Below are 27,929 nucleotides of genomic sequence, written 5' to 3' on the forward strand. Positions count from 1 at the left end.
ATAGAGGGATGAGCTGGTCAGACCTATGCTTTAGGAAAATCACTTTTGCATCTATGAGGAGGATGGATTGGAGTGGAGAAAAACTTGAATCAAGGAATACAAATAGGAATTTATCATACTAGTTCAAGTGAGAGAGAGGTGATGAAGATTTGAATTAATGCAGTGGTTGTGTGAGAAGAGAAAAAAGAAATATATGAAAGAGATTGAGGAGATAGAAATAACAAAATTTGGCAGTTGATTGGATATGTGGCATGAGTGAGACTGAGGAGTTGAGGATGGCACTAGAGATGTGAACCTGGGTGATTGGGAAAGTGTAGTGGTTCCCTTGGCAGTTAATATGGAAGTTCAGAAGATGGATGAGTTTTTGAGGAAAGATAATGAATTATGCTTTGGATTTGAGTTTGAGATGCTTACAGGACATCTAGTGTGAGATGACTAATAGAAAATGCTTTTATTTCTGGACTCTATGTATTTAGATTGGCAAATATATAGTTTTCACGTGGATTATTTTGCTGATCTGTACAAAAATTTGGAAGCTACCAAAACCATTTAGTTTCATTTCTAATAGAATGTACTTGGTTAGTGTTTTTATTATGTGGATACATGCACATGCACATATATACATATGTACACATTTTATTTTCTTCATAATGAATCTAATTCTGGATTCAATATTTATTAATTTTTTTATGTTTTTATAGGAAAGATGATAAAGATTATGCTTTAAAACAAATAGAAGGAACTGGGATTTCTATGTCAGCATGCAGAGAAATAGCAGTAAGTAAAGATTTTTCATTGTCCTTGTTGTTATCATCATTACTATTATCAACAAACATTAATTGAGTGTCTGTTATATGCCATTCACTTGTATTGCAATTGAATTTTCTTCACACTAAAATTTTTTGTAGTGAATGTTATAGCAGATTATGAAAACCAAAAATTCTAGTAAAAACAATCCTTACCATATATATATGTTACTTTTATTGTAAATGTGGTCTTTGACTCCAGGAATAATTTATCTTTTCACTTATTTGGGAATAGTTATTTGTTATATAAATATTTGTGTCTTAGCTATAAGGTATATTTGATTGCATAAGAAAATAAGATTGTGGAAAGAGCACCTGACTTGATGTTAGGAGTGAGATAAGTTTTTCCCTGTCCCCTGCCCTGAATAGTTGTGTAACTGTGAGCAAGTTAACTAAACTTCTCTGAACTTCATTTTCCTCATATGTAAAATAGGATTAAGACTATTTGTAGTGCCTATCTCACAGGCTTGTTGCAAGGATCAACAAATGCAGCACATCTTTAAAGTGCCTTGAAAACCTTGATATCAAGTTAAGAAGAATTTATTATGCACCTAGCTATGTGCAGACACTATGCTAAGTGCTAAGAATACAAAAAAGGCAAAAACACTCCCTACTCTCCTAGAGCTCATCCTGTCAGCTATTAGTAGTATATTAATTTGTTTAAGCAATAGAAAATCTTTATGGTGGGATTCATGGATTATTAAAATTATGTGAGCTTAAAACTAAATATTCCAATACCTTGTTTTCATAACTGCTATTTATTTAATCATGCATGCAAAGCAAAATACATGTTTTTTAGGTCATATAATTTTGAATGACATTTTTGTTTGTAAATTAATATTTATTTGGAATTTTTGTGAATTCTTTATATAGCAACTTGTTCATCCATTTATTGCCAATCAATTAAGATTTTTTACTTTCTTTGTTCATATGCTAAAGATATTTTTCCAAATTTGTTTATTTAGATTATTGAAGTATCCAAAGATGTGAATTAGAATCTATATTTTTATTTACTTACCCTATCTACTCACACAAAAATTATATTAAAAATAACATAAGTTTTAGAAATTTTACTCTTTTCACAGACTTTGTAACAAACAACCAATATCATTCAGTTGCATAATCTTACTTTTGAAAGGGACTTCAGATACTGTCTAGGTCATGTTGCTGAACAATAAACCTTTCCACAAAATCACTAACAATGTCATTTAATGTTATTATCTTGCATCTCAAATTAGGAAATTGTTACTTTTCAGGTATATACCATAGTGTACTGTGTATGTAACATTATTTTAAGAATTAAATTTATTGAGGCAGTATGGAATAATGGATAGGATGTTGGGCTTAGAGTCAGGAAGTCCTATGTTTGATTCCTTCATAAACTGTACACTAGCCCTGTGATTCTTTACCATACGTGCCTAAGGCAACTCCTTTAAGCTTATCTATTACAGTCATAGGTGGTTGCACTGATGACAGAAGAAAAGGAATTCCTTTATACTGAAGAACTCACAGATCCTTCTTATATTCACATAGTATTTGTGATGTTGACACCTCCAAATTTTATAGGAATTCTTGGACAATGGTTTTCATATTCCTTAATTGGAGACCAATTAGAAAATGAATTCCTAATTTAATTTTCACTTCTTAAATATGTTTTGCAGGTTGAATATTTGAGTATTGAGAGATCCTTTAATCATACATATGTGGTTTTGAATGGGATGATACTTGAGGCAAAACTGTTTGACCAGCAATTTCGCAGTTTCTGAAGGCAGTCTCTGATAGTTTGTCTACTTGCTACCTTTTGTAAAATCCTTTACCACATTGTCAACTTTTTTGTATGTCATTTTGGGTCTAGCACAGTGGTTTATACGTAGTTGATCCTTCCACCCAGGCTATCATCCTGTATCTCTTCTGCTCTTTGTAGCTAAATTTTAAAAGACCATCTACAGTAGGTGCTTTTACTTCCCTTCTTCTTGCTCTCTTCTAAACTCTCTACATTCTGTCTCCTCATTCAGCCAAACGTCAACATTCAACCAAAACTGTTCTCTCCAAAGTTACTGATGACTTTTAACTAGTAAATTCAGTGGCCTTTTCCACTTACACTACATTTTCTCTTTTCTCACTCTCTTCTTAACCCATTACAATCTAGTTTCTGACCTTATCATTCCACTGAAACTACTCTTTCTAAAGTTTCCAGTGTGACCTTTTACTTGCCAAACCAAATAGCCTTTTCTCAATCTTGACTCTCCTTGACCTCTCTATAGCCTTTGACACTGCTGATCACCCTCTTCTCCTTGATAACCTCTTCTCTCTACATTTTTGGGACACTGCTCTCTCCTGGTTTTCTTCCTACTTGTCTGACCACTCCTCCTCTGTCACCTAGTGATCAGCCCATGAAACTCAAGGCAGGGAAAGAAAAAATTACAAACCAGCTTAAAATATAATTTGGAAACATTTAACACAAAAAATAAAAATACAAACAACATAGATAATCTTCATTTGTGGTTTTCTAAGTCAATATGTGACTTCAGGGATCTGTTTCTATTTGACTTTGACATCGCTGGTCTTCAGTGGAGGGAACATCCACATTTTCACAGTCCTGTTTTGGAATAATGTTTGAAGACCTTCTGCTGTGATATAGGACTAGCCAGAGTTTGTGTTCTACTGGTATAGCCTTTAAAACCCAGGCCTGTTACCGTGCTATTATGAGATATTGGAGTAGGACTCATTGAACAAATATCTAAAATATTATATTCAAGAAAAATGATAAATATATTTTATAGTATATCCAATAAAAGAAATAAGGTCAGCAGAAATTATACTTTCATTTTTATACTGAAGTGTAAGCCTTTCTTAGTGTGAAACTTTATGGAGGATATGAGTTTTCAGGAGTGTTTTGGGTGAAGGAAGATAATTACAAAAGAGATGGTAGAGAGATAGAAAATGGTTTCTATTTTTATGGTTTAGAATGTGGAATCACAATTGCACAAAGCTGGCATTGATTAATTTTGCATATGAAGACTCAAAGAAATAGACTGGTGAGGATGAAGGAAGACAAAGAGAAAGGAGAAAAGTACATGAAATTTAGGAGTTAAAAGATAGTAAAATTGGAGAGAGAAGTTTCAATCATGTCAGGATCAGAAACATTTAGGAGTTGAGAAGTGAATAGGTGGTAAGGAATTGGAGACAGCAAGTATGGCTGATTCTAGGAGTTTTTCAGTGAAAGGGAATGATGAGAACTATAGGACAATAACTTGAAGAAATGGTAAGTGCACATGAAGATACTTCAAAAATGGGCGAAGGGTAAGCCAAAGTATATTTATAGATGACAGGAAGTTGCCAGTAAGTAGAAAGAGACAATTACTACTAGTAGCACTATTATTATGGTTACTGCTGCTACTGCTACTATTACTACTTCTACACTATTAATCTGCTGCTGCTTTTGCTGCTACTAGTATTTCTACTACTACTATTACAAATCATAATCAAAATCATAATAACTCAAAGCCCAATTCATCATCCTTGCCATCAGGGAGTGGGACAATGACAAAGTAAAGGAATGGCAGCCAGTGATGTGCAGAGTGTGTGCTCTGAAACTTCCGTGGTAGCTGTGAAGGCCTGGGAGAAACCTTCAAATACTGAACACATGGAACACATGAGAATAACCACACTGATATCTGAAATGATTTTGAAAAAGAGACAGTACTTAGTCATACTTAGACTGGAATTCTCAAAAGGTCTTTTTGAGTCTGAAGATGTGAACCCAACTAGCAGAGGAATTATATTGAAAAAGAATAAAAAACAGGTATCATGAATGCACCCATTCTCCTGGATTTGACAGAAAGTCAAAACTATTTCAGGACCTGTACACAACAGTGTATGTGTCAGCTCTTGCCAAAAGTAAGAACTGTAAGAAGAGAGGTGTAGCTATAAAGAAATACACTGTATCAGTACGATTTGAGAGATCTGAGATTGCGTTAATACTTAGCTGGTACATGCAGTAGAAAACTTGAATGCTATATTTCCTACTTAAAGGCAACAACAAAAATATGACAGATCATCAGAAATTCTGTATCTCTTAATCAGCAACTGAAAGCTAGAATTTATACAGGAGAAACTCACTATCTTTCGTGTACTGACAATTAGCAACTTTAAAATATCCTGGAGAATTTAACCAAGAAATTGTACATTAACTGGACCACTATCACAGTCCTGCAATCAATCACCTAGACATTACACTCATCCATAAAAACTTAAGAAGGTGTTTGTTTTTTTTTTTTAAATTAGATAATTGCCATACCAAGTCCTTATACTATCCAAGCTACGTAGAACAAAAAGTTTCAAAATATAACACTCTAGTAGAAGACACCAAAATAATTTAGGAAAAGTATGAAGTGCATATCCTTAGTGTCCTCTATAACGATAGTTATACTAAGGATCCTTTTAGTGAACTTAAAGAGGATGATATTCTTTCCTAATACTTTTTATTCAACTACAAAAAATGCTGAGCTATTTTATCTTCTTTTACAGTGGTCCATAATCCATAAAATATAAAAGAATAATGACAAGATAGCAACTTTTCTTGGAACCGTTTCTATGTGAATTTTATTTTCAGAGATGAGAAGAATGAGGTGATCATGGTGAGGGTGATGACAATGATATTTGGTCTCAAGAACTCCAACACAATAAGAACATAAGTTGGATCAAATGAGAAACAGAAAACTTGTATAACATTGATATAAAGAACAATAATGTAGTTAGGTCAATAAAGGTAACTGACTGAAACTCAAACTTCTCTGCAAAACCAGAAATCAGTGGGGACAGGTAAAATCCATAATTATTAGTTCATGTGTTTTATACTGCTGAATAAATTACTAGCAGGGATTTTTATTAGCTTCCTCTGAGATTTAAAACTTATCTTACCTTTCTATTAATCACTTATCTATTAAGAAAAGATGAGAGCATCAGTGACCCCTCTGAATAGAGGCAAATTAACATGTTTTTATTCCTGTATACAATACTAAGCTTGTATCACAAAAGTATTTATAAAAACTTACAGGAAAACAATCTGTAATGGATCAAAAAGGTTATGACAAAAAAATCTTAGCTGCATATCATCAACTTGATTATTGAACAACCTGCTTGAAATCACAATAGTATAGTCTTTCTTTTGATTATCACAATGTCTTTTGACACTGTTCCATACTCATGGTTATTCATATACTGCAAATATATAAAACAGATCCAAAGTATTTGATGTTCATATGGAGAATTGTTTATTATTTTAAACATCCTACCAACTCAGTAATGTTAAGAATATTTAATATAAAACATAATATCTTCAAGGAAGTAAGTTTAAGTCCTCTACTGTTTTTCCGAGCCTTAATTTCTCATTTTACTTTCAAGTCAGAGAGGAAGTAGTATCAAAACATCCTGGTGGTCACTTGATGTGCATGGCTTATTGCATATATCAAGTAATATGACTCCACTGAAAAGCTCGCTAAACAGCTATTTCATGACATGTAAACTTTCTATAAAATTCTTTAGTGTGTGACAATGAAGGATAGACACTGGAAGCTTCAAGTTTGAATCTTAAAGTCACACAGAACCAAAAGATAAAGAAGATACATAGAGTGGTCATCTTCAGGCAAGATGCATTGAACATAAGGCTATCAGAGAAAAATGAGGCTAGATATCTTAAGAGAATGACTGGTATCCTTGTGTTAATGGTAAGAGTACATTTGGTGTAATTAACACCTACATAATGTCAATTTGTTATCAGGTAGTTTTGTGATAGTAAAACTGGCCACATTGGAGGATATCCAGTCAGAACCTTGTACAATGAATGGCTCATTACTCTCAGGCATTATCCTGTAGGTACTGAGTATGTTTTCAGTGAGCCTCTAGAGAATGAACATATGTCCTAATAATTTTTTTCAACTATAAATAGCTGTCATTTAACCACCTCTGCAATAGTCCATAGAATGTTGTATTTAATTGTACGGTAGCAGGATAACAAATTTCCCCAGGACCATTTAAGAACAAAAAAAAAGGCTAAGTAAAGCAGCTTTGTTTATTGAAACAAAGGGGGTTCTAAATAGCTATATAGAATTAGATAATTGCTACTAGAAACTACAGAAAGGTCATTCTTAATGAACTTGAATTTAATTACAGTGCAGACTTTGCAAACATAGAGTAGAAACTGTACCATATATATAAGAAGAAATTTAGCATTCACCTAATACCTATGAAAACATTATCAAATGGCCAAAATTATACATTAGAGACTTTCGAGTCTTCATAAACCAACAATCTCCATACTACCTTAAAATGTGCTTGAGAAAATACTGCTGAAGCATTGTCACAGAGAATATTATTGCCCATAATCACCTGAAAATGACGTCAATCCACAAAGATTTAAGAACATTTTAAACAGCTGTTGCAATAATGATACCTCATGTGCTCCAAACTATATGTAATAGAAAAACTCTATAAGCAGTGTAAGAAAGAAATTTTTTTTAAAATGTGGTAACAGGAAGAATTACCTGTTATCTTGGTCATGTCTTCTGCTACTAGAGTTGTCTCAGTATTGCTACAGGAGATTGGCCTGCATCTCATTACTTTCATTCAGTTACAAAAATCACTTTTTCTACTTGAATAACTGAATACTAAAGTTTAAAGAATGATGGCAAGATACTAATATTTCCGCATAACTATCTAAACAGTTTGTCAGAGCTCCATCAAACATAAAAGATGCAAAGAATAAATAAGAACCATTTTATATGTGTGTGTATATATATATATATACACACACACACATATATGTACATACATATATATATCTTTAAGATTTGCAGAGTGCTTTACATACATGATTACATTTGATCCTTACAACAAATCATAGGGTACTATTACCTGTATTACCGTAAATGAGGAAGCAAGCTGAAACAGGGTAAATGACTTGCCAGGAATGCATTGCTAGTAAGTGTCTCAGGTAGAATTTGAACCATTCTTCATATGTTATACCTAATGCTCTATTAACTGTTGTGCTGGGACTATTTCCTAGGGTAAAAAAGAAACTGGGAAGCCTCTCTGCGCAAAGAAACCAACCTTTCTTAAGAGATACAAAGGTGGGGTCTACAGTCTGCCCAGTACAGTTTGAGACCCCACCTTTGTTTCTTTCAATAAAGGTTTGTTTTTTTGCCCAGAGAGGCTTCCCACTTTCTTTTTTACAGATTGGCGCCTACAGACAGGATGGACTCTGGCTCCTAGAACCCTCAGGTGAATGCTCCAGGGATTGCAGACCTGGCTTCTTCTCTGGAGGACACTGGACCTGGGCTTCTCTTTTCACTGATCCCTTTCTTTCTGGGTTCAAGTAAGCCTCTGACCTTAGGAGGATCCTGTTTTTCTTTTCTGTTTCTCTTGCTAAATTTTTCATTTTAATCTCTCTCTGATTTTCACTTAAAGAAAAAAGGTAAAAGTGTGTAGAGAAAGATTTCATAGCGTCAGAAATCAGGCAATTGTAATTTTTGTAACTTTTCTTTTTTCAGAAATTAAGAATAGGACATGTCTGTTACTCCTTAAAGGGCCTGCTTGTGTAAGTGTCTGTTTATTTGTACTGTGTTTCGCTTAATGCCCTTTCTTTTGGCTTGATCAACCAAAAAGAAACAGGCTGTAAAAAATTAATTTTCAAAAATAGTCTTCATAGAAGACAAGTCTCTCTTTCTCTTTTTCCGACGTTGGCCATATTGGAGGTTGCAGAGATAAAAGACAGATAATAAATAATTTGAGACTAAAATTGTGATCCGAGATTCTAAAACTGTGATTTTAAAAGTTGGTGAGTGTTTTGGTTTATAATGTACTTTTCTTTTGGCTTTAAAAAGGGAAAAGAAAATCTTAAAGGACAGAAATTAAGATATAAAATTGATTAGAAACTAAATTTGCAGAAAACGAAAATAATTGTTTTACTCTTAGTGTTGTTTGTCTGTCTGCTTTATTTGACAGGTATCAGATTTTTTAAGATCTTAGATGAGAATTTAGATTGGGATTCCTGAGTAAATCCTGATGGGAAAGAAATCTGACTACTCTGTATAAGAGATAGACATAGGGAAGTTAGCTTGAGTTTATGTGGGGTACACCACACATAGGCAGTGAGGATGGGTTAGTTTCCAACCCCAGAAACGAGCTGCTAGGTCCCATACTTACAAGGTACTATAAGCTCCATGGTTTTACCTGTGGTTACCAACGGTTAGGTCAGGTAGTATCTTGTCACTGCAGCAAGTAGGATTTAGATTAGGTATTTAGTTAGGACTCTCTTTGTTATAAGTGAGAGGTGTAGCAAGGAGATAGGTTGAGCAGCCAGACACTAAGCTACGAGAGTAGCCAGTAATGTTGTGGTTTCAAAGGCAGTTGCAATTCTACATAGAGAAAGAAACGTAAAGGAAGAGATCCAAAGGAGTAAGGAGCATTATGGAATTACTTGGCTGCACTGCAGGTACTGTAGATAGGGACTCACTCAGTTTAGGTAGACAACAACTTAGGATATTATTTAATAGTTTTTTTTCTTAAAAACAAAACAAAAAAACAAAATGGGGATTCACTCTTGTTAATTGCTCTGTGTGACAAATTCAGGCAGCCACAAGTTCAAGAGCAAGCCAAAGTTGACCTGCCAGAGAATTGCATAAACAGCTGGGAAAATCTCACACAAGGCTTAACAGGTCCTTGTTTAATTGCTTATGCCATATACATGGGTATTGTCTTAATGTATTGCTCTGATCAGAATTTTTGTTAATACTTCTATTTTATTCTTTAACCAGTTACTTAGCTGGTGAATTTATTTTTCTCTTCTTAATTCTTTATGGTATTACACTTTGTACATTAAGAAACTTTTTAGGTTAGTTGTTTAAGCCATAAATACAATAGAAATAGTTATTTTTTTTCTGCTTAGAAGCACTTAGGTTAGTTACTTAAGTTATAACCTTTTTTTTTTTTTTGGTGAGGCAATCAAGGTTAGGTGACTTTGCCTGGGGTCAGACAGCTAGTAAGTGTCAAAAGTGTCCAAGCCCACATTTGAACTCAGGTCCTCTTGACTCCAGGGCCAGTGCTCTACTCACTACATCACCTAGCTACCCCAGCTACAAACCTTTTAAAAATAATTGTTAACTCTTTTCTTACCTTCTCAGGTGCTTTGTGATCACAGTAGTCAACTCTTTGTTCTGTTGTGGTTGTAGGATGGCTGAGGAAATTGGACCTTTCAGCTCTTTCCTTTGCATGTTAGAGAACCGCTTGGCTAGCTTCCCAAGCCGTAGGTTTATTAGAATCAATTAGTAGTTTTTCTTCTCAAGTAGTAAGTGAACTTTCTATTCAAGGCATTGATTATTGATCTTTTTCATTTCAATTTGACCATGTGTATCCTGGTGATGACCCTTTTCCTGACTACCCAGGTCCTCCCTACCTTCCTACTAATCCTCATGGTCCAGCATTTCTTGCCTTTTCATCCCTCAATTCATCCAGAAACACCTGAGCTGCAAGCCACCTATCCAGAGCCACCTGAGCTATAAGCCACCCATCCATTGTTCCAGAAGAAAACTTTCTGTAATTTTGCACCTTGGTAGGGAATTGCCCCCTTTGATTTGCTCACCTATAGAGGATTGCCCTCTATAGAACTAAATGCTATGCTTACACTGTAATTGATCCACTTCTCAGTAAATTGAGAAAATGATCGAAGGGGGGGGATTACAAGGAAAAAGATCAATAATCAATCAGTGCCTTGAGTGCTTTGCTCTGTGTTGCTTTGCTAATCTTTTATCAGCTACAATCATTAGGGTAAGAATTAACTGCATGATTTATAATAAAAACATAGTCCTGGGTAGAAAACCCATGTATAACCAAACTCTGATATAGTCCCAGGGAAATTCCTGTTAGTTAACCATAGAAATGTAACTAAATCATTATAAAGCATGTATCTTAAGTATTGACCATAATAATCACATCTATATATTAATCTTCATATTAAAGTGATAAAGTAAGAAAGTCCTGTAAAGGGCTGATTGAGACATCAAAGGGCTGATTGAGACATCATGGAAAATACAAAGTTGGGACATAATGACCTGCAAAATGCAATCTTGCATGAATCAGCTTCTGGAGGACTTTGTTGCACTACACATGAATCGAGAGACCTATAAATAACTGTGAATTCTGTATCTCAGGGTCTCGATCTGTACTGGGCAAATTGTAGATCCTACCTTGGTTTCTTTTAATCAAGGTTGGTTTCTTTGCCCAGAGAGGCTTCCCAGTTTCTTTTTTACACTAGAATAGTTGAGAAGGGATAATGACAAGGGCAAAAGTAGAAATTAGTTTTCACCTGGAAAGGGGCCACCCCTTCCTTAGAGACTGGAGCAAGGGAAGATAGGATGTGCAAATGTGTAGGCATTCTAAGGTATGGAGTGGAGGAGAGTAAGACATCCATAATGAACAGCCTTGATTTCCTCACTAAAATGAGAGTTGAAGTTTTCAGCCAAGAGAGCCCTGAGGAAAAGGTTTGCCTCATCAGGTGGGAAATGGAGGGAAGTAGTGAATGAGGTGCAGAGCAAGAGTCTTTGTCTAGGTTTTCTATTTTGTGCCCCATTGATCAAGGAATGGGGGCTTCAGTGAAAAGTAGTTTGAGGTTTTTCCTGAAAATAGATATTTAGGGAGAGAGTGAGCAAAATGAGTAGAACCAAGAGAACATATAAAAACAGCAATATTATTTTAAGAGCAGCTTTTTGCAAATAAGTCATTTTGACTGTCATAGATACTCACATTAACTACAAAGGACAGAGAGAGGAAGATGCTATCTGCATCCAGAGAAATAACTGATAAATAGAAATATGTGTAGACTGATTTTACATAAATATACATATTTGTGTCTAATGGTAGGATGGGAAAGGGGAGGGAAAAAAGAAAAAAAATAAATTTACATGATAACTATTATTTAAAAGGAATTGCAAGTTATAAAAAATGTATTTGCAGTTTCATGTACAGTCATCTTTTTTATACTGTGTTATGGAAATGCTTGTTTTATTCCATAAATTAAAAATAAAATAAATAATTTTTTTAAAGGTTAAAAAAAGCTAATGCTGTTGCCATTTGACTCTTTATAGAGAGTTATATATCTTGAGTCAGAAAATGAGTTTCAATTCCAGCTTTATTAGTTGCTAACTCTGACCATAGGTAAATCACTTTACCTTTTTTGTCTTCACTTTCTTCATCTGTTAATGTGAGGAGTTTGACCTATATGAGCTCTAAACAGTCCTTTTTATGCCTAACATTTTATGATCCTGTGATCTCTAGAAAGGTAATAAAGCCCCAAGTCTTATTCTGTTGTTATAACTTGTTTATCCCTTGGCCAGCAAATAGGTTTTGGAGCAGGAAGGGATGTCCCTTAGTGGCTTTTTAGTCTAGTTCCTTTTTTTTTTTTTCCTCCAGGTAATAATCTGAGACCCAAAGAGGTAGCTTGGAGTATAATTAGAAATATATTTGACTTTCCTATGATCATTTAAAATGATTGAGTAGTGAGGAGTGGTTATATGACCAACAAAATGGGGGGCTAGACATTTTCTCTGGTCCCTCCAACTCCAAAACAAAACAAAAACCCAGAGTGGCATTATTCACCAGAAGTAGAGCAATTATATCTGTAGGACAAGAAAGCAAGAAGTCTGCCAAGACAACAACCTTATGAATTATCTCTGGAATGGAAAATACTAATCAGTATCTCATCATCAGTACCTTAGTATCTCTCTCCTACCAGCCTTTTTGTTCCAGCAGGGTGCTCAGACTGACCTCTGGGCCTTTTCTGTAGAGACTCTTCTGGCATTTACCATGCCCTTCCTATCCCTCACCCTACTGCAACATGCAATAGGCATGGACTCTATCCAGACATGTGAAGAGGAAAATAAGAAAAGTGGGCATTGAACTTCCTTCTGCTAAGGATGCCCAAAATTACACCCAAGAGTCCAAAATAACACTCCCTTCCCCTTTCAAAAAGTGGCAGAAGTTAATTCAGTCCAACCAGAGAAGGAAGGATTAAGAACCAGGGCAGAACTGGGACAAGTTATACTAGTGGTGGAAGTCTCAGCCCTTGGGAGGGGTGAGGGAGGGGAAGGTTTTGCTGAAGAGTATATGATTGTAATGGGAGATGGGAATGTTATCATGGGTCTAACCTGGGGAGAGTTGTGCCTTAGGGAGGCTGTTTTCTCTGGAGGAGTGTTGGGACATGGATAACATCTTGTTTAAAAAGAAGGAAAATTGGAGGTCCTAAGGGCAACATGGCCCAGTCACAAGCACTGATTATTCTTCTAGTTATTTAAAATTGTTTTTTGTTTCTTCAAGGAGCATTTTATAATTGAATTTATACAAGTTAGTCAACAGAAAAATAGGAGGACATTGAGCCTAGAGATGAGATCAAATGCACATGGGAAGGAGAATGACTGTGTAGGGCAAGGCATAAATCCCACAATTTGGGATACAGGGTAAAATTTTTAAAAATGACTTTATTGATATATTTTGTTTTATACATCACCTAAATTTCACCTTTAATATCCTTTGACTACTCTTTAATTCTAGTGCCTTCTCTCTGTTGTTTCCTATTCATCCTGTGTATAGCTTATTTGTACATATTTGCCTGTTGATTCCTCATTAGGTTGTGAATTCCTCAAGGGCAGAGACATATCTTTTTCCTTTCCTTGTTTCTTCACGTGTAGTATAGTACATGCTATTTATTGTTCATTCGTTTGTGTCCAATTCTTTGTGACCCCGTGGATCATACTGTCCATGGAGTTTTCTTGGCAAAGATTCTGGAATGGTTTGCCATTTCCTTCTCCAGTGGATTAAGGCAAACACAGGTTAAGTGACCTGCCCAGGCTCACACAACTAGTAAGTGTCTGAGTGCATTTGAATTCAGGTCTTCCTGGCTCCAGGGCCAGCACTTTTATCTGCTGAGCCACCTTTCTGCTTACTAAGCAAAGAGAGGTTTAGTGATTTGCCCAAGGTTACAGAGCTAGTAAGTGCCTAAGGCCACATTTGAACTCATGTCTAACTCCAGACCCAGCAGTCTATCCACTGAGCCATCTAGCTGCCCTGGCATAGTACATAGTGAGTGTGTAATAAATGCTTATTGACTGGGGAATGACTTTTTGTTTTATATTTGTCTTGTATCTTACTGTTGGCTGTTTATATTTTGCATACCAAACTCTCATCTGAGAAATCTTCATTTCGTAGAAGGACGCCCTGCCCCCCCCCCCCCCCCCCCCCCCCCCGCCCGCATTTGACCCCTTCCCCTAGCCTTCTCAATTTAATATAAGACAGATTATCTATTTTTATCTCTTTAAATTGCTTTTATCCCTTGTTTGGCTAAGAATTCATCTTCTACCCAAAGCTTTGAAAGGTTTTCTTAACTTTCGTAACTTTGTTATGGTATGATCTTTAATATTCAGATCATGTACTCATTTTGATTTTACTGTGGAATAAGGGGTAAGATGTTGATTTAAGCCTAATTTATGGCAGATGGCTTTTCATTTTTCCCCTATCACTTTTTATAAAATAAAAGATTTATTTCCTAGGTAATTTATATTTTCAAGTTTATCAAACACTGAGTTGGGTTCTGTTATTTCTGACTAATCTGTTCTAATAATCCAGCTTTTCTATTTTTTCTATTTTAACATTTTGTTTATTTTAAAAAACATTTTCATTTAAAGTTTTGAGTTCCAAATTCTTTTACTTCCCTTCTCTCTCCTCTCCCCCACTTTGAGATGGTAAATAATCAGATACAGGTTGTACATGTGCAATTATGTATAATATTTTTATATTAGTCATTTTGTACAAGAAGACTCGAATAAAAGAGAAAAAATGAAAGAATGAGAAACAGCATTTTCACTCTGCATTCAAACAGTATCATTTCTTTCTCTGGAGGCAAATAGTATGCTTCACTATTAGTCCTTTTAGGTTGTCATGGATCATTTTCTTGCTGAGAATAGCTAAGCCATTCACAGTTCTTCCTCAAACAGTACTGCTGTTACTGTGTATAATGTTCTGGTTGTGTTCGCTTCACTGTGCACCAGTTTGTGTAAGTCCTTTCAGGTTTCTCAGAAATCCTGCTTGTCATTTTTTATAGGATAATAATACTCTATTACAGTCATGTGTCACAACCTGTTTAGGCATTCCCCAATTGATGGGCATCTCTTTGATTTCTAATTCTTAGTCACCACATAAAGAGCTGCTATGAATATTTTTGTACAAATAGGTCCTTTTCCTTTTTGGGGGGGATGTCTTTGGGATACAGACCTAGCAGTGGTATTGCTGGAGTAAAGGGTATGCAGTTTTATAGCCCTTTGGGCATAGTTCCAAATTTCTTTTCCAGAATGGTTGGATAGGTTCACAACTCCACCAACAATGCATTAGTGTCCCAGTTTTCCCACATCCCCTCCAACATCCAACATTTTCCTTTTTTGTCATGTTAGCCACTCTGATATGTGTGAGGTGGTACCTCAGAGTTGTTTTAATTTGCATTTCTCTAATCAATAGTGATTTAAAGCATTTTTTCATATGACTATAGATGGCTTTGATTTTTTTGTGTGAAAACTGCCTGTTCATATTCTTTGACCATTTATCAACTGAGGAATGACATGTAGTTTTATAAATGTGACTCAGTTCTCTATATATGTAAGAAATAAAACCTTTATCAGAGATACTTGTTGCAAATATCACCCCCCTCCCAGTTTTCTGCTTTCCTTGTAATTTTGGTTGCATAGGTTTTATTTGCGCAAAAACTTTTTAATGCTACATAATCAAAATTATCTATTTTACATTTTGTAATGATCTCTATATCTTCTTTGTTCCTAAATTCTTCCCTCATCTGTAAATCTGACAGATAAACTATTCCATGCTCTCTTAATTTGCTTATGCTATCATCTCTTTTGTGTAAATCAGGTACCTGTTTTAACCTTCTCTTGGAATACAGTGTGAGATGTTGGTCTATACCTAGTTTTTGCCATGCAGTTTTCCTGTTTTCTTAGCAGTTTTTGTCAAATAATGAGTTTTTGTTCCAAAAGCTTGAATTTTGGGGTTTATCACATACTAGATTGCTATGGTCTTTTATTACAATGTAATTTGTACCTGATCTATTCCACTGATCCACCATTCTATTTCTTAGCCAGTACCAGATTGTTTTGATAATTACCACTTTATAATATAGCTATATGTTCAGTTAAAATGTTCTCCATAATTGTTGGACTAATTCACAGTTCTACCTACCATACCTTAATATACCTGTTTTCCCGTATCCTCTCCAGAATTTGCCATTTTCCTTTTCTGCCATCCTAGCCAATCTGATGGGTATCACATAGTACCTAGTAGTTGTTTTAATTTGCATTTCTCTGTCATTATTTGTGATGGAGCTTTTTTTTTTCCCCCCCATACAACTTATTCCTTGGATTTCTTCCTCTGAAAACTTCCTGTTCCTAACCTTTGACCATTTATCAGGTGGGAAGTTGTGTTGGCAATTTCATCTTGCCCACCTGGCACACGATATTGCCTCAAAGTAATTATTTTAGAAGGTTCGGGCAAAGTGATTGGATCCATCTTGATTTTCCCCACTAAGACTGCATTAATGCCCATTTTCCTCACAGCAAATTGGTATTTCCCTTCGGGTAAATTTAAGGTCATCATACCCTTCAATATGTCTATTCCAATGATGTATTCGGGAATAGGCACAATAACCACACTATATTCTTTCTTGGGCAACTGTCCAATTTTCATCATTAATTTAACTTGCCTGGCTGATATTTCAGTCCCTCCTAGTCCTGTAATGGTAATAGGAGTTCCATGGCTGAACTTGTCTGGATTTCCATAAATAAGGGTGGCCTCGGCCCCAGTATCTATTAATGCCTCAGTTACCGTACTTGACCCATTTTTCCAATATATGGTCAAGTTAATGTGAGGTCTGCAATCCAGCCTGTGTATTTCCTCAATTTGGACTGGGGCTCGGCCTGTTCCCTAGTATTCCCTTTCATGTGATTCACTTGGGTTTGAAGGTTCAACATCTGTAGCATTTGCAGGAGCAGTTCTTATTTCCCTATCTCCCCTGTTATCAAGTCCTTTATCTCTATACATTCTGTATAATTCATTGGTTGGAATGCCATCTATCATTTCAAAACCTATGCCTGCTCTCAATAGAGCAGTAAACATTTCTTTCCTTGTTACTCTCCTTTGGCGCGCCAAGTTTGCTGGTTATTCACCCTTTTCTCTCGAGGAGATCTATCCCTTCCCCAGTCACCTAAGTCATGTAACTGTAAAATCTTATTTATCACTGTTGTAAGACGGCTCCCTACTTCTCCAAGTAATAAATTCAAAATTAGTTGTTTATAAGCAGGGGGAGCTGTCCTAATTATTAAATTCCTATGAGGCAGTCCCATTGGATCATTGTAATATTTGTCTGCAGTTCCTATCATAATGGCAGTCTTCATCACCTCCTCCTTTAGTCTCATGATACAATCTCTAAGTGAATACCAGGGTCTGTGCTCAGTGGGCCACATAGAATCAGTAGCATATCTCTTATTGCATCCCACAGCGGCTAACGCCAACAGAGTAGTCCTGCTATCACCATCTCCTTGCTGATGATGTTCCCTAAAAGCTTGTTGAACTAGAGGATCATGGCTGATACCTATGAATCTCATACAGTCTACCCTATCTACTGATATTCCACTGGCCCCTTGATCACTGAGTCTTACCATCCAAGATATTAATGGTTCTCCTATTCTTTGGCTGAATCCACTCAAAATATCTGTGACCTCTTGTGGTGAGAAATCTTCCTGAATTTCCCTTGTAACTGAATCTTCACCTCGGGTTTCTGTCTTCCTCCTTTGTATGGGTCGAGCCCTTGTCTGATCATTTAACCATCTCCTATTCTCTGTGTGAGGGACATCCTGAACCCCCAGTAGTGTTTTGTGCCTCAGCCCCTAACGTTGTCTCATTTTCCCCCCACTCACTTCCTCTGCCACCATGGCTAGGACGAAGCAGGCAGTCAGGCTCTTTCTGGGCTGGGTTGGAATGCACTCTTGGCTTATTTGGTCTCCTGTTGCTCCTAGCCACATTAATAGAAAAGTTCTCATTTGAGTCAGTTTGGTGTCCCGCTATCTGAGATTCCCCTTCTTGCTGTGGGGTAGGAGTGCCCCCATGTCTTTCACTTAATCTCAATCTTTCGTATACTAGCCGGTAGGCTGATAACACTATCCAGCTTTGCCTAGATAGTGATGCCCCTGACTGAATCCCAACTTCTTGTAAACACTTTTCCAAATCCCTAGGATCTCCTCTCCTTAGCCTTGGTTCCCAGTTTTCACAGGTCCAGCTTTTTTAGCCAGTTCTTTTGCTAGGGAGGAATAAAATGGATCCTCCCATCCTGGGATATTCATCTCTTCCTCTGAAATTGTTCTGCTTCTAAATAGAGATCTTATACCTAGCGATCCCATCCTCATCGCCAAATGTATTAGGAGGGCAGAGTTTATAATCTCAAAGAGGATCATATACATGTCTGAAAGGTTCGGAACTGCCGGATATAAGAAACTCTCAAAGTAGAAGGCAGAAGAATCAAAACATATATTTAGGCTCCACAGTAACCAACCCATGAACCAGCAACCCCATTTTGATATATTGATCAAAAGCTTCCAGGCCCAATAAGTACGCCTTGAAAGAGTAACCAGGAGGCTACAGAGAAGCATGATTGCATAAAGCAAAATCATGCTTCCCCCTCTATGGTAAAAAGATTACCCACTGGCCTGAAGTCCTTGTTCAGCTTCCTCCCGTAGGTCAGCTCTGCCACTGGCAGCTCCTGCTTCAGCTGTGGCTGTGGCTGTGGCTGTGGCTGTGGCTGTGGCTGTGGCTGTGGCTATAGCAGCCTCTGGCTCCAACGGGAGCTGCTTTTAACCATCTGGCTTCTGCGGGGGTGTAAGGTACGCCGGGGAAAGCACAGGTTCTTTCAATCTGCTTAAGCAAGGTGAAGGGGTTGACCGGGAAAGCACAGGTTCTTTCCATCAGCTTAAGCAAGGTGAAGGGGTTGACCGGGAAAGCACAGGTTCTTTCCATCAGCTTAAGCAAGGGAAGCAAGGTGAAGGGGCCGACAAGCTTACTCCAGTCCAACATACAAACAGCATTCAGTTCAGGGGAAAAAGCCAAACTAGTCAAGGGCACTTGTTGACTAAGTGCTAAGGAGCCCATTTTTGGTTGCCAACACAGAAGTAGCTCATATTCTTATAATTTTGACTCAGTAAGTTATATATTTTAGAAATGAGGTCTTTATCATAGAAACTTGCTGCAGAGATCTCCTCCCCCCCCGCCCTGCCCCATTTTCCACTTCCCTTATAATTTTAGCTGCATTGGCTTTGTTTATGAAAAATACTTTTTAATTTTATGTACTCAAAATTGTTATTCTCATACTCTTTGATCTAGAGATTCCACTACTAAGTATACATCCCAAGGAGGTCATTGACAAAAACCAAGGTCCCATATGCATCAAAATAGTGATAGTAGCACTTTTTGTAATACTAAAGAAACAGGAAAAAAAATAGATGCTCATCTGTTGGTGAATAGTTAAACAAATTGTAGTACTTGAATGTACTGTGCTAAAAAAATGATAAATATAATGAATGTAGAGAAACATGGAAAGATTTATATGAACTGATCCAATGTAAGGTAAACAGAGCCAAAAAAGCATTATATACAATGACTGAAACAATGTAAATGAAAAGAATTGCCACAAAATAATTGAAATTCACTTTTATAAAATTATAAAGATCAAAGCAGAGATACAAGGAAACACCTTCACCACTGGTTTACAGAAATTAAAGTTGATGGGTGTGAAACATTGCATATAACATCAGATTTTTAAAAATATAGATTGATTGTTTTTTGGTGATTTTTTTTTCTGATTCTCTTTTAAAAATTTTTTTCGTTATAAATAATGACTTTCTGGGGGGAAGAAATGTAAGGGATACAGCATGGAGAATGAGGGTATATAAAAATAAAATATATTAGTTAAACTCTATCTTGAAATGATTGGGCGGTACTAACACTGAGTTTCTTGGGGAGGGAGGCAGAGGGATAATGACCTTTTGGGGCTGCTAGCTCATTTTGTACTATATAAGTCCATTCAGATTTAAATTAAATAGGGTAAAATATAGACATGAAAAGCCACAGGTAAGATAATCTGTGAAAATGTGAAATATGTTCTTATCTCTGTGTAGAAATTTTTGTATTTGATAATCTTGTGGAAAACACATGCAAAATTTTAAGTAAAAACTTTCGTTATTTGTTTCTTCATCGTCCTTTTCTCTTGTTTATTTTGAAACTTAAATTAATAGTTTCAAGTTTTATGTAATGGATTGGCTATCTAAGGTAGTGGGCAGAGGACTTGTGCCAATTTAAAGGCAAAAAGGATATTCTTGACTGTTCTTTTTTGCGTTAGACTTCTTTAATGGTTTTCCTTTACTTTGCAGCTACTTCGAGAACTTAAGCATCCAAATGTCATTTCTCTTCAAAAGGTATTTTTGTCTCATGCTGACAGGAAAGTGTGGCTTCTGTTTGACTATGCTGAGCATGACCTCTGGGTAAGGCATTTTACATTTATATTTATTTGACAATAGGTTTTACTTAATAACTAAAGGAATTTGATATCCACTTTGTTATCCACTTATTAAACAGAAATAAACTAATAGGGTGTGGATGTACGTGTCCTCTCTCATAGTGTTTTTGCTTGTTCCTTGTACCACTGTCATTTGTCCTTTGTGTAAAGAGAAATAGAATAGCACGTATGTGCAAGTGCATACATAAATTATTTTATGGATATTCACTATCTCATATGTTTATGATAAAATAAAATTGTGTTCTAGAATGACTTAATTATCTACTGTATCCTTAAAATATCTCTTTCAAAGAATATATATTTAGTCCAGTAATGAAAAATAATTGCACAAAATACCATGTTAAAAAATGTGTGTATGTATGTAAATACATACACACTTATTTTGAGAGTTGAACAGAAGATTAGGAAGGGGGAAGATTTCGTGCCTTGTCCAGAGCTACATAAACAAGCACCATAGGCAATTTTAGATTGCGATTTGGGTAGAGGAGTGCAATGGCAACAACATTGGCACACCCAGGTTGGCTTTGTACACAGGTTCTTAGATCTGCTTTTCTAGGAAAGACTGCTCAAAAAGGGGTTAACAATCCTACTTATAATTACATTCACTAGTTCAGGGGAAAAGTCAACACCCTGAACATCAGAGAAAATACAAGCAGAGAAATTAGCATAAAGACCAACAGACAGGGTGCCTGAACCAAAGCAGTATTGCTATACACTTTACATACACCACTGGATCAAGAGAGCCTTTACATTTGAGCAGTTTGGAAGCTCTGAACATACGGCTATTTGGAGTCCCCACCAGGGAATACAAGATCCTTCTTATAAGTGAACCCCCAAAGCAAAATACCAACTCAGGTATATATTCACTTCTCAGAGCCAGAAGGCATCACAACCCTGTGACTCAGTGCCTAATTAGGAATTAGCAAAAAGTGTGAAAGCCTTTCTACAAGCAAGTTTCCCTTAATGGGTCTGTGAGGCCTGTTAATGGGCGGGGAAGATCTTATATCCCATTAACATTACAAGGAGGTATAAAACAAAGTGGTGGATACCAGTTACATATTCCTCATTCAATCTTGGCCTTTTAGTACAAGAGACTAGAGCTAGAGTGGAGAAAAGCTAGTCAAAGTGGTTTCGTTAAATCCAAAATTTGGAGGAAAAGTGTGGTTTATAGTAGGGTCATTTCATAAGAACTTAAATAAAGTCGCCTTCATATCATGCCTTGGTTGACTGTGTAATTTAGTTATTGATTATAGATAACTGAAATTCACTTTCTCAACACAATTGTGTCATTCATTAAAAAAGCTTATTTAACATTATGCTTTCTGATCTCATTTTGCAATATAGAACTTTCTACAGGGATTTTTTTTTCATTTAAAGTATACGCACAATTCCAGAAAGCATAATGTTACATAAGAATTTTCAGTTGAACAAATATGGTAAATGTCAAATGTTAATAATGTAAAATGAAAATAAAAACTGAGAAGTCTGGATAAAGATATTTCTAAAATAGAAAAGCAGTAGTCCTTTAATTACAGTACAGCCAAGGTTTTTGAATGAATTTAAACTAGCCTAATCACACAACCAACTTAACATGTAAGAAATAGTTAATTTCTTAACTAAGTAGCCTAAGAACTTTTTTAATAGCATTTAGACCATGGTAAAATTTAGGAGAATCAAAATTAACCCCTGCCCCTCCCCCCTCCAAAATCCTATTTGTACAACCAACCATAGCCAGTATAGCAGTTAGAGAAGCTTACACAAAGGAAACATTAATAGTATATTCAGATTTTATAAGTCTGATTTCATGATTGATTATATTTGATGTCAGCTCCCTACTAATTACCAGTAGATTGGTGAGGCAAAGACATACGTGGGGTCAAAACCAAATGATATGTGTGGAATAATTAAACAATATGATTCTGTGTACCATATACTTTTCCACAATTCACCTTTGATTTAGTTTTATTTTGATTACTGCTTCTAAAAAAAACTCTTTAGTGCTGATTATGTAGTTATATGTCTATATGCTCTACATAACCTAGAAAAGTAAACTTATTTTGTAGATATTAGGGAGATGCTAGAAGGATTCATTTGATTCCTTAGTGCCTGAATTCTTGTTTCTTTTATTCTGTCTTATAAACTTCGTTTTAAGTAAAGTTTGTTAAAGCAAAATAGCATAGCTACAGGAATTAAGCTAAGTTGTGTTGTTTTTTAATTAAAGTTTTAACCCAGCACCATGGCATTGACAGTTGTTCATTAGAGTATTATGTCTTGTGTTTAATAGATGTAATGTAATGCTGCGAGGCATGAATGTGTTAGTGGACTGGTGTAGTATATAAATTGTAAAAAATTTTTGCATTATTATATGTTTTGGAAAACAAGAGAGAAGAAAATAGAATAGTATGTTGCCATCAAAGCTAGTCACATCAGATACATACTCTCACACCTTTTCTACCATGTATTCATATTTTTTCCTTATTAATGAAATCATACTTTATGCAGGTAGGTGTTTCTTTTATGACCAAAGTGCTTCTTATGGTGGACATATCTTTTCGGTATTCATTATTTCATTCTTATGATTCCAATAACTTTTACTACCTGATAGAGGAATACATTTCTTTCTCATGTTCTGACTTTTTTTCATGAACTATAAGAGCCTGATCGGTCTAACCCTTTCCCACATATATGCCTGACTTGTACAGTTTTCTAAAGACAAAGCAAAGATAGCTACCAAGTGAGCTTGAAGCCTTGGGCTTCTTTTGGCTAATTCAGTTCACACATACTTTCCATTTGCAAGGCACTGAACTAAGAGGTGGGTTACTGGGAAAGTGATATACAAAAAGTGGTATACAGTGAAAGTGGTATAGTTCTTGTCACAATTAAGTAGGAAAAGATACTCAAATAACCCTAATAGAAATTAGAACGTAATCAGTATATAGAAGTGGTCAGTCAAAGAGAAAGGAAAGGTTAGGGAAAGGGAAAAATCATTTTTCCCTTAGGAAGGAGAGGTATGAAACTGAGGCAGTCACTATTGACTACTGAGTAAAGTTCAGATGTCCTTGCCTAATATTCAGGGCCTTCCATGTTCTAGCACCAGTTTTTGACTTTGTGTCTTCTCCCATCTACACTCTGTGTTCCATCCAAATTGGACTCTTCTTTGTCCCCCTAGTATGCCTGTCCTGTCAGTCCTCTTTGCTTAACCTCCACCCCCAATCTGCTGAATTCTTTCACATCCTTGAAAACCATCTCAGATGCTATTTCTTTGTGTAGTAGTTTGCTCTGCACCTCTCTCATGTATATATGGACTATTTTGTATTATCCTTACAAGTGTTTGTGTCATTCTTATTTTAGACTGTAAATGCCAAATTTGTGTGTCCTCATCCTAGTGATTCTTTTTTTTCCCTGAACAATATAATTATTAATTAGCTTGCATGATCATTTTTGTGGTCTTTTTGGTTTGTATATCTTCCTTCATCATGCATGTTGTCTTAGGTATATAAAACTTGCCATTTTAAAATTTAAGTTGTTAACTTCAACTTGTCTGTAGCATAGCAATTCATTTCCATTCAGTTCAGGACATTAACTTTTCTTAAGTACCTGCTATATGCCAAGCAATCCCTGTGTTCTACTAGCTCGTGTTCTCCTGGTGGATAAGGGAGGGGAGACAACAGCATTATTTATATAAAGGTGACGCTTTATAAACACTTTTTAATGAATGGTTTTTAAAATAAGATTTGATTGTGCAATTAAATTTTCCTAAGACAGAGGAAAGAATATTCAGACCCTTCAGAGTTCCTCCTTTGGGTATAGAAAAGACAACCTTTTTGCCTCTCCTTGAGTTATAAACCCAACTCTTCATTTTTTTCTGTAAATTTCTTATGTGAACATAGTCATTATTGCTGATCATTTCTTCCTCATATCCACTTGTTCGTTACAAAATGGAAGAAGGGTCTGCCTAGCTTAAATTATCCTCAATATTACCAATGTGTTATAAATGCGCAGTATTATTATAATAGTCAAAAATTACTTGTGATTTATTGAAGTATATTGTAAATTTTCTTTTTGAAATTCTTCTGGTTTTTCATTAGACAAATTAGGGTGGAATATTCTCTGAAAAAATGGTTATATTTCAGTTGTATTTTTAAATGGAATCATGAAATCTACAGCTCCTGTTATATCCATTTATTTTCTGGGATGTTGTCCATCACTTATAGTGTTTTTATCGTGTATAGGAAACTATTTGGACCCTAAGTACAGTTGTTTGGAAATTTTGAAGTTACTTGAGTTATTTAGAAGAGAATGGAATGATATTGGCAAGCACCATGAGGAATCTCTGGAGGTTTTCTTTTTCAGTAAAGCATTACACATCAAAGTGTCTTTCTTCCTTTTTCTGATTCTATTGATATTTTTTCTTTCTTTTAGCACATAATCAAGTTTCACAGAGCTTCTAAAGCAAACAAGAAGCCAGTTCAGTTACCTCGGGGAATGGTCAAGTCACTATTATATCAGATCTTAGATGGTATTCACTACCTGCATGCTAACTGGGTGTTGCACAGGGATTTGGTAAGTTGATCTGCAGTGGACTGGTAAGGAGCATTTACTGGTTGCTTTACTAGTCGCCTTTGGGTCTTAAAAACTTTCATGAGCTAATGCTGTAGGTCAGCTAACTTTTTAGGGGTAAAGGATGTGTGGGCACTTAAAAACATTACTCACCTTTATGTAAAGCTTCCTACAATTTGATATGTATATTGGTTATTTTTGTTAACAGTGGTAAAGATCAGGTTCATTTTCCTGAACTTTTGTTTCTTCTTGATTCTAGAAATAAAGCATTGGTTTGTTTTAGTCAGGTCAGTCAAATAGCATTTATTAAGTGCTATACATTATTTCTATATATCAGGAGAACACTGGAAGTGAATAGATTTATGAAAAACTTTACACAAATCTGGAGAACAACTGATGTAATGGGAAATAGGAATATGTGGTTAAAACTGTTCATTTTGTTATCTTACCAATTACATAGAAGTCTTTTGACTAGCAAGCTTTTATTTATCATTTATAAAGAATGCTACTGAGTACTGTTTTTAAAAAAGTGATTTTAAAAAAAAATCCTGATTTTAAAAATAAATAGTGCTTAAAATTTGATAAATTGTCTTCTATAAGTTCTTTAAAATTTTTTTTCTATGGGAATATAATATATGTGCCTTTTATTTTCTGCCTACTATATTATTTCATCCTGAATCTTAATAGAGTTAAATTATCTAAATCTCAAATTATCCTTTCTTATTGAACATACTTCAAAATTATGCAGAGCTTTTATTCTTATTTTAAAAGCAAATGGGGTTTTTAATAGTTCATTCATTTCAAACAATTCTGAGCACAATACTGTAAATGATAATTGTGGTTCCCTAATCATGGATATTTTAGTAATGTACCGGAAAAGCCATATGGAATCTGATGTAGGGCTGATTTGACCTCTCAAGTAGTTAACTGATTCTAAACTTCTCTGTATATGATGCATTAAATCTCTGGCCTTCAAATTAGCTATTTCAGTGTCATATCTTCTAGTTCTTTCTTCTTGCTTCAATAATCCCCCTGAAATATGTTTAATGATGGTTATTTTACCTCCTGTTCTTGTACCCCAGCGAATGTTTAAAATAGATACTGCAAAAAATGGATAAAGAAGCTTTGTCCTATATTTAAAGCATATTTTTCACAGGATTAGAACATTTTTTATGGCAGTAAAAATTATACTACACGATTTATTGCGTGTTTTAAAAAAATTGTCTTTTTAATTTACTTTGAAATGTAAATGGTTGTGAGAAGGTGTGTAATCAGGGGGAGGTGATGATGTATTAGGAGATATGATTGATTTTTTAATCCTTGTTCATTTCTATGATACCAAAAGAACAAAATATAAAAACACATACTAGGGACATGCTTTGGGCCAGCACCCATACCCCTTTTCTGACTGAGTATATTTTAGAGAAATGCAAAGGCATTGTATTATATTTTATTTCTTTGTGATCTTTTTCTTATTTAGCATCTTTTCTTTCTAACTATTTGTCTCTCTCTCTCTCTCTCTCTCTCTCTCTCTCTCTCTCTATATATATATATATATATATATATATATATATGTTTAGTTGTTTAACAAGTGTATACTATGGATCTAATGTTTCTCCTAGTTATTTTGATTCCTGTGTAAAATTATACATAATATGCTTGGTTCTATAATTCTGTTGTCTATAGATTGAATTCAGTAGAAGTAGAATAATTCTATTTGAATAATGATAGTAAAATCCATTTCTTACTCCAAAACTGTTCATTTTTTGGTAGACAGATCTTTACTAATATGACTAAAACATTCTGTTTGAATTAGAAATACTATAGAATGTATACTATCCTGTGTCTCATTTTCAATATATTTAATCAAGATTTTCCCTTGATTTGGTATTCTATACAGTTTGGCTGTTGTTGCCTCTATCATACATCTCCTTTACTCCATATGAAATTCTGTGTGTCCCAGCTCAGTTGTTGCCCTTATATCCTCCTTGTGTATCTCAGCGATGAATACCTAATGCCTACTGAACTATTAGCTTAAAATTTTTGATCCATTCCAGTTTCTGTCCCTTGCCCCTGGAGGCAGGCACCACTAGGATTTCCTTGAAGATCATCCTCCACACCCTTCAGTTCTAGTAGAAAATGCTGTTTATCACGCACATACAATCACCAATCCAGAAGTTTTAACGTTTAATTTTATGTAGGTATTTAAATATAGTTACAGATAGCAATTGCATGCATAGCAATAATTCTTTTAGGAGCCTACTTCTTTAGGACCTACACAAACAGCTTCTTGCCTTGCTGTGGTTCACTCACCCACCCCCACTCTTGAGTTTGCTCTTAAAAACAATACATATGAAACATGATTTATGTTGAGAAATTGGAAATGAACATTATAGTTTAACACTGTGCTTTTGTTTTAATTAATACACATTGTGTGAGTTGGAAGCCCCTTGTTAAACAGTGTTTAACCTATATGAAGCTTTGTCTCTAATCAGTTAAATTTGATTGTTTACTTGCCAAAATGAATGTCTTATAAGGTGGTCTCATTGATCCCTAAGAACAACGTTATAGTGAAGCTCCATTATAGTATTAGTACTTGTGATATGTAGAATCAGCTATAGCAGGGCTGTCCAACCTTAGGTTTTTATTGAAACAATAGCCAATGTATTTTGATTTGCCACTTTAGTGAGAGCTCTGCAGTAGCTGGGCTTCCTTTACTAAAGCATTTATGTAAATTTCTATGCCTGTAGGTGGACCGCATAAATGGCACTGCAAACCTGATGCGGTATTTTGGACAACCCTGAGCTATAGTATGGACACTGTAATTCTTTTAAGAACCAGAAGAAAACATTGATATGAGATAGGTTTAGGAGATGTTACTTTGACATTTATGA

At 35.4% G+C, this 27,929-nt stretch overlaps 1 protein-coding gene across 4 annotated transcripts in view; it reads left to right on the plus strand.

Annotated features, from left to right (window-relative positions):
• The window catches only part of CDK8 (cyclin dependent kinase 8), a 152,964-nt gene that overhangs the window by 65,221 nt on the left and 59,814 nt on the right, over positions 1-27,929 (plus strand). For 3 of the 4 annotated variants that reach the window (XM_036745096.1, XM_036745094.1, XM_036745095.1), the window contains exons 2-4: positions 702-777; positions 20,330-20,440; positions 24,898-25,038. In XM_036745096.1, coding sequence (XP_036600991.1) covers positions 702-777; positions 20,330-20,440; positions 24,898-25,038 — 328 coding nt within the window. Of the gene's footprint in view, positions 1-701; positions 778-8,150; positions 8,182-20,329; positions 20,441-24,897; positions 25,039-27,929 lie in introns of those variants that run through there. The other variant, XM_036745097.1, reaches the window with a different exon arrangement.

Source organism: Trichosurus vulpecula, chromosome 2 (genome assembly GCF_011100635.1).
Source record: "Trichosurus vulpecula isolate mTriVul1 chromosome 2, mTriVul1.pri, whole genome shotgun sequence".
Lineage (NCBI taxonomy): Eukaryota > Metazoa > Chordata > Mammalia > Diprotodontia > Phalangeridae > Trichosurus > Trichosurus vulpecula.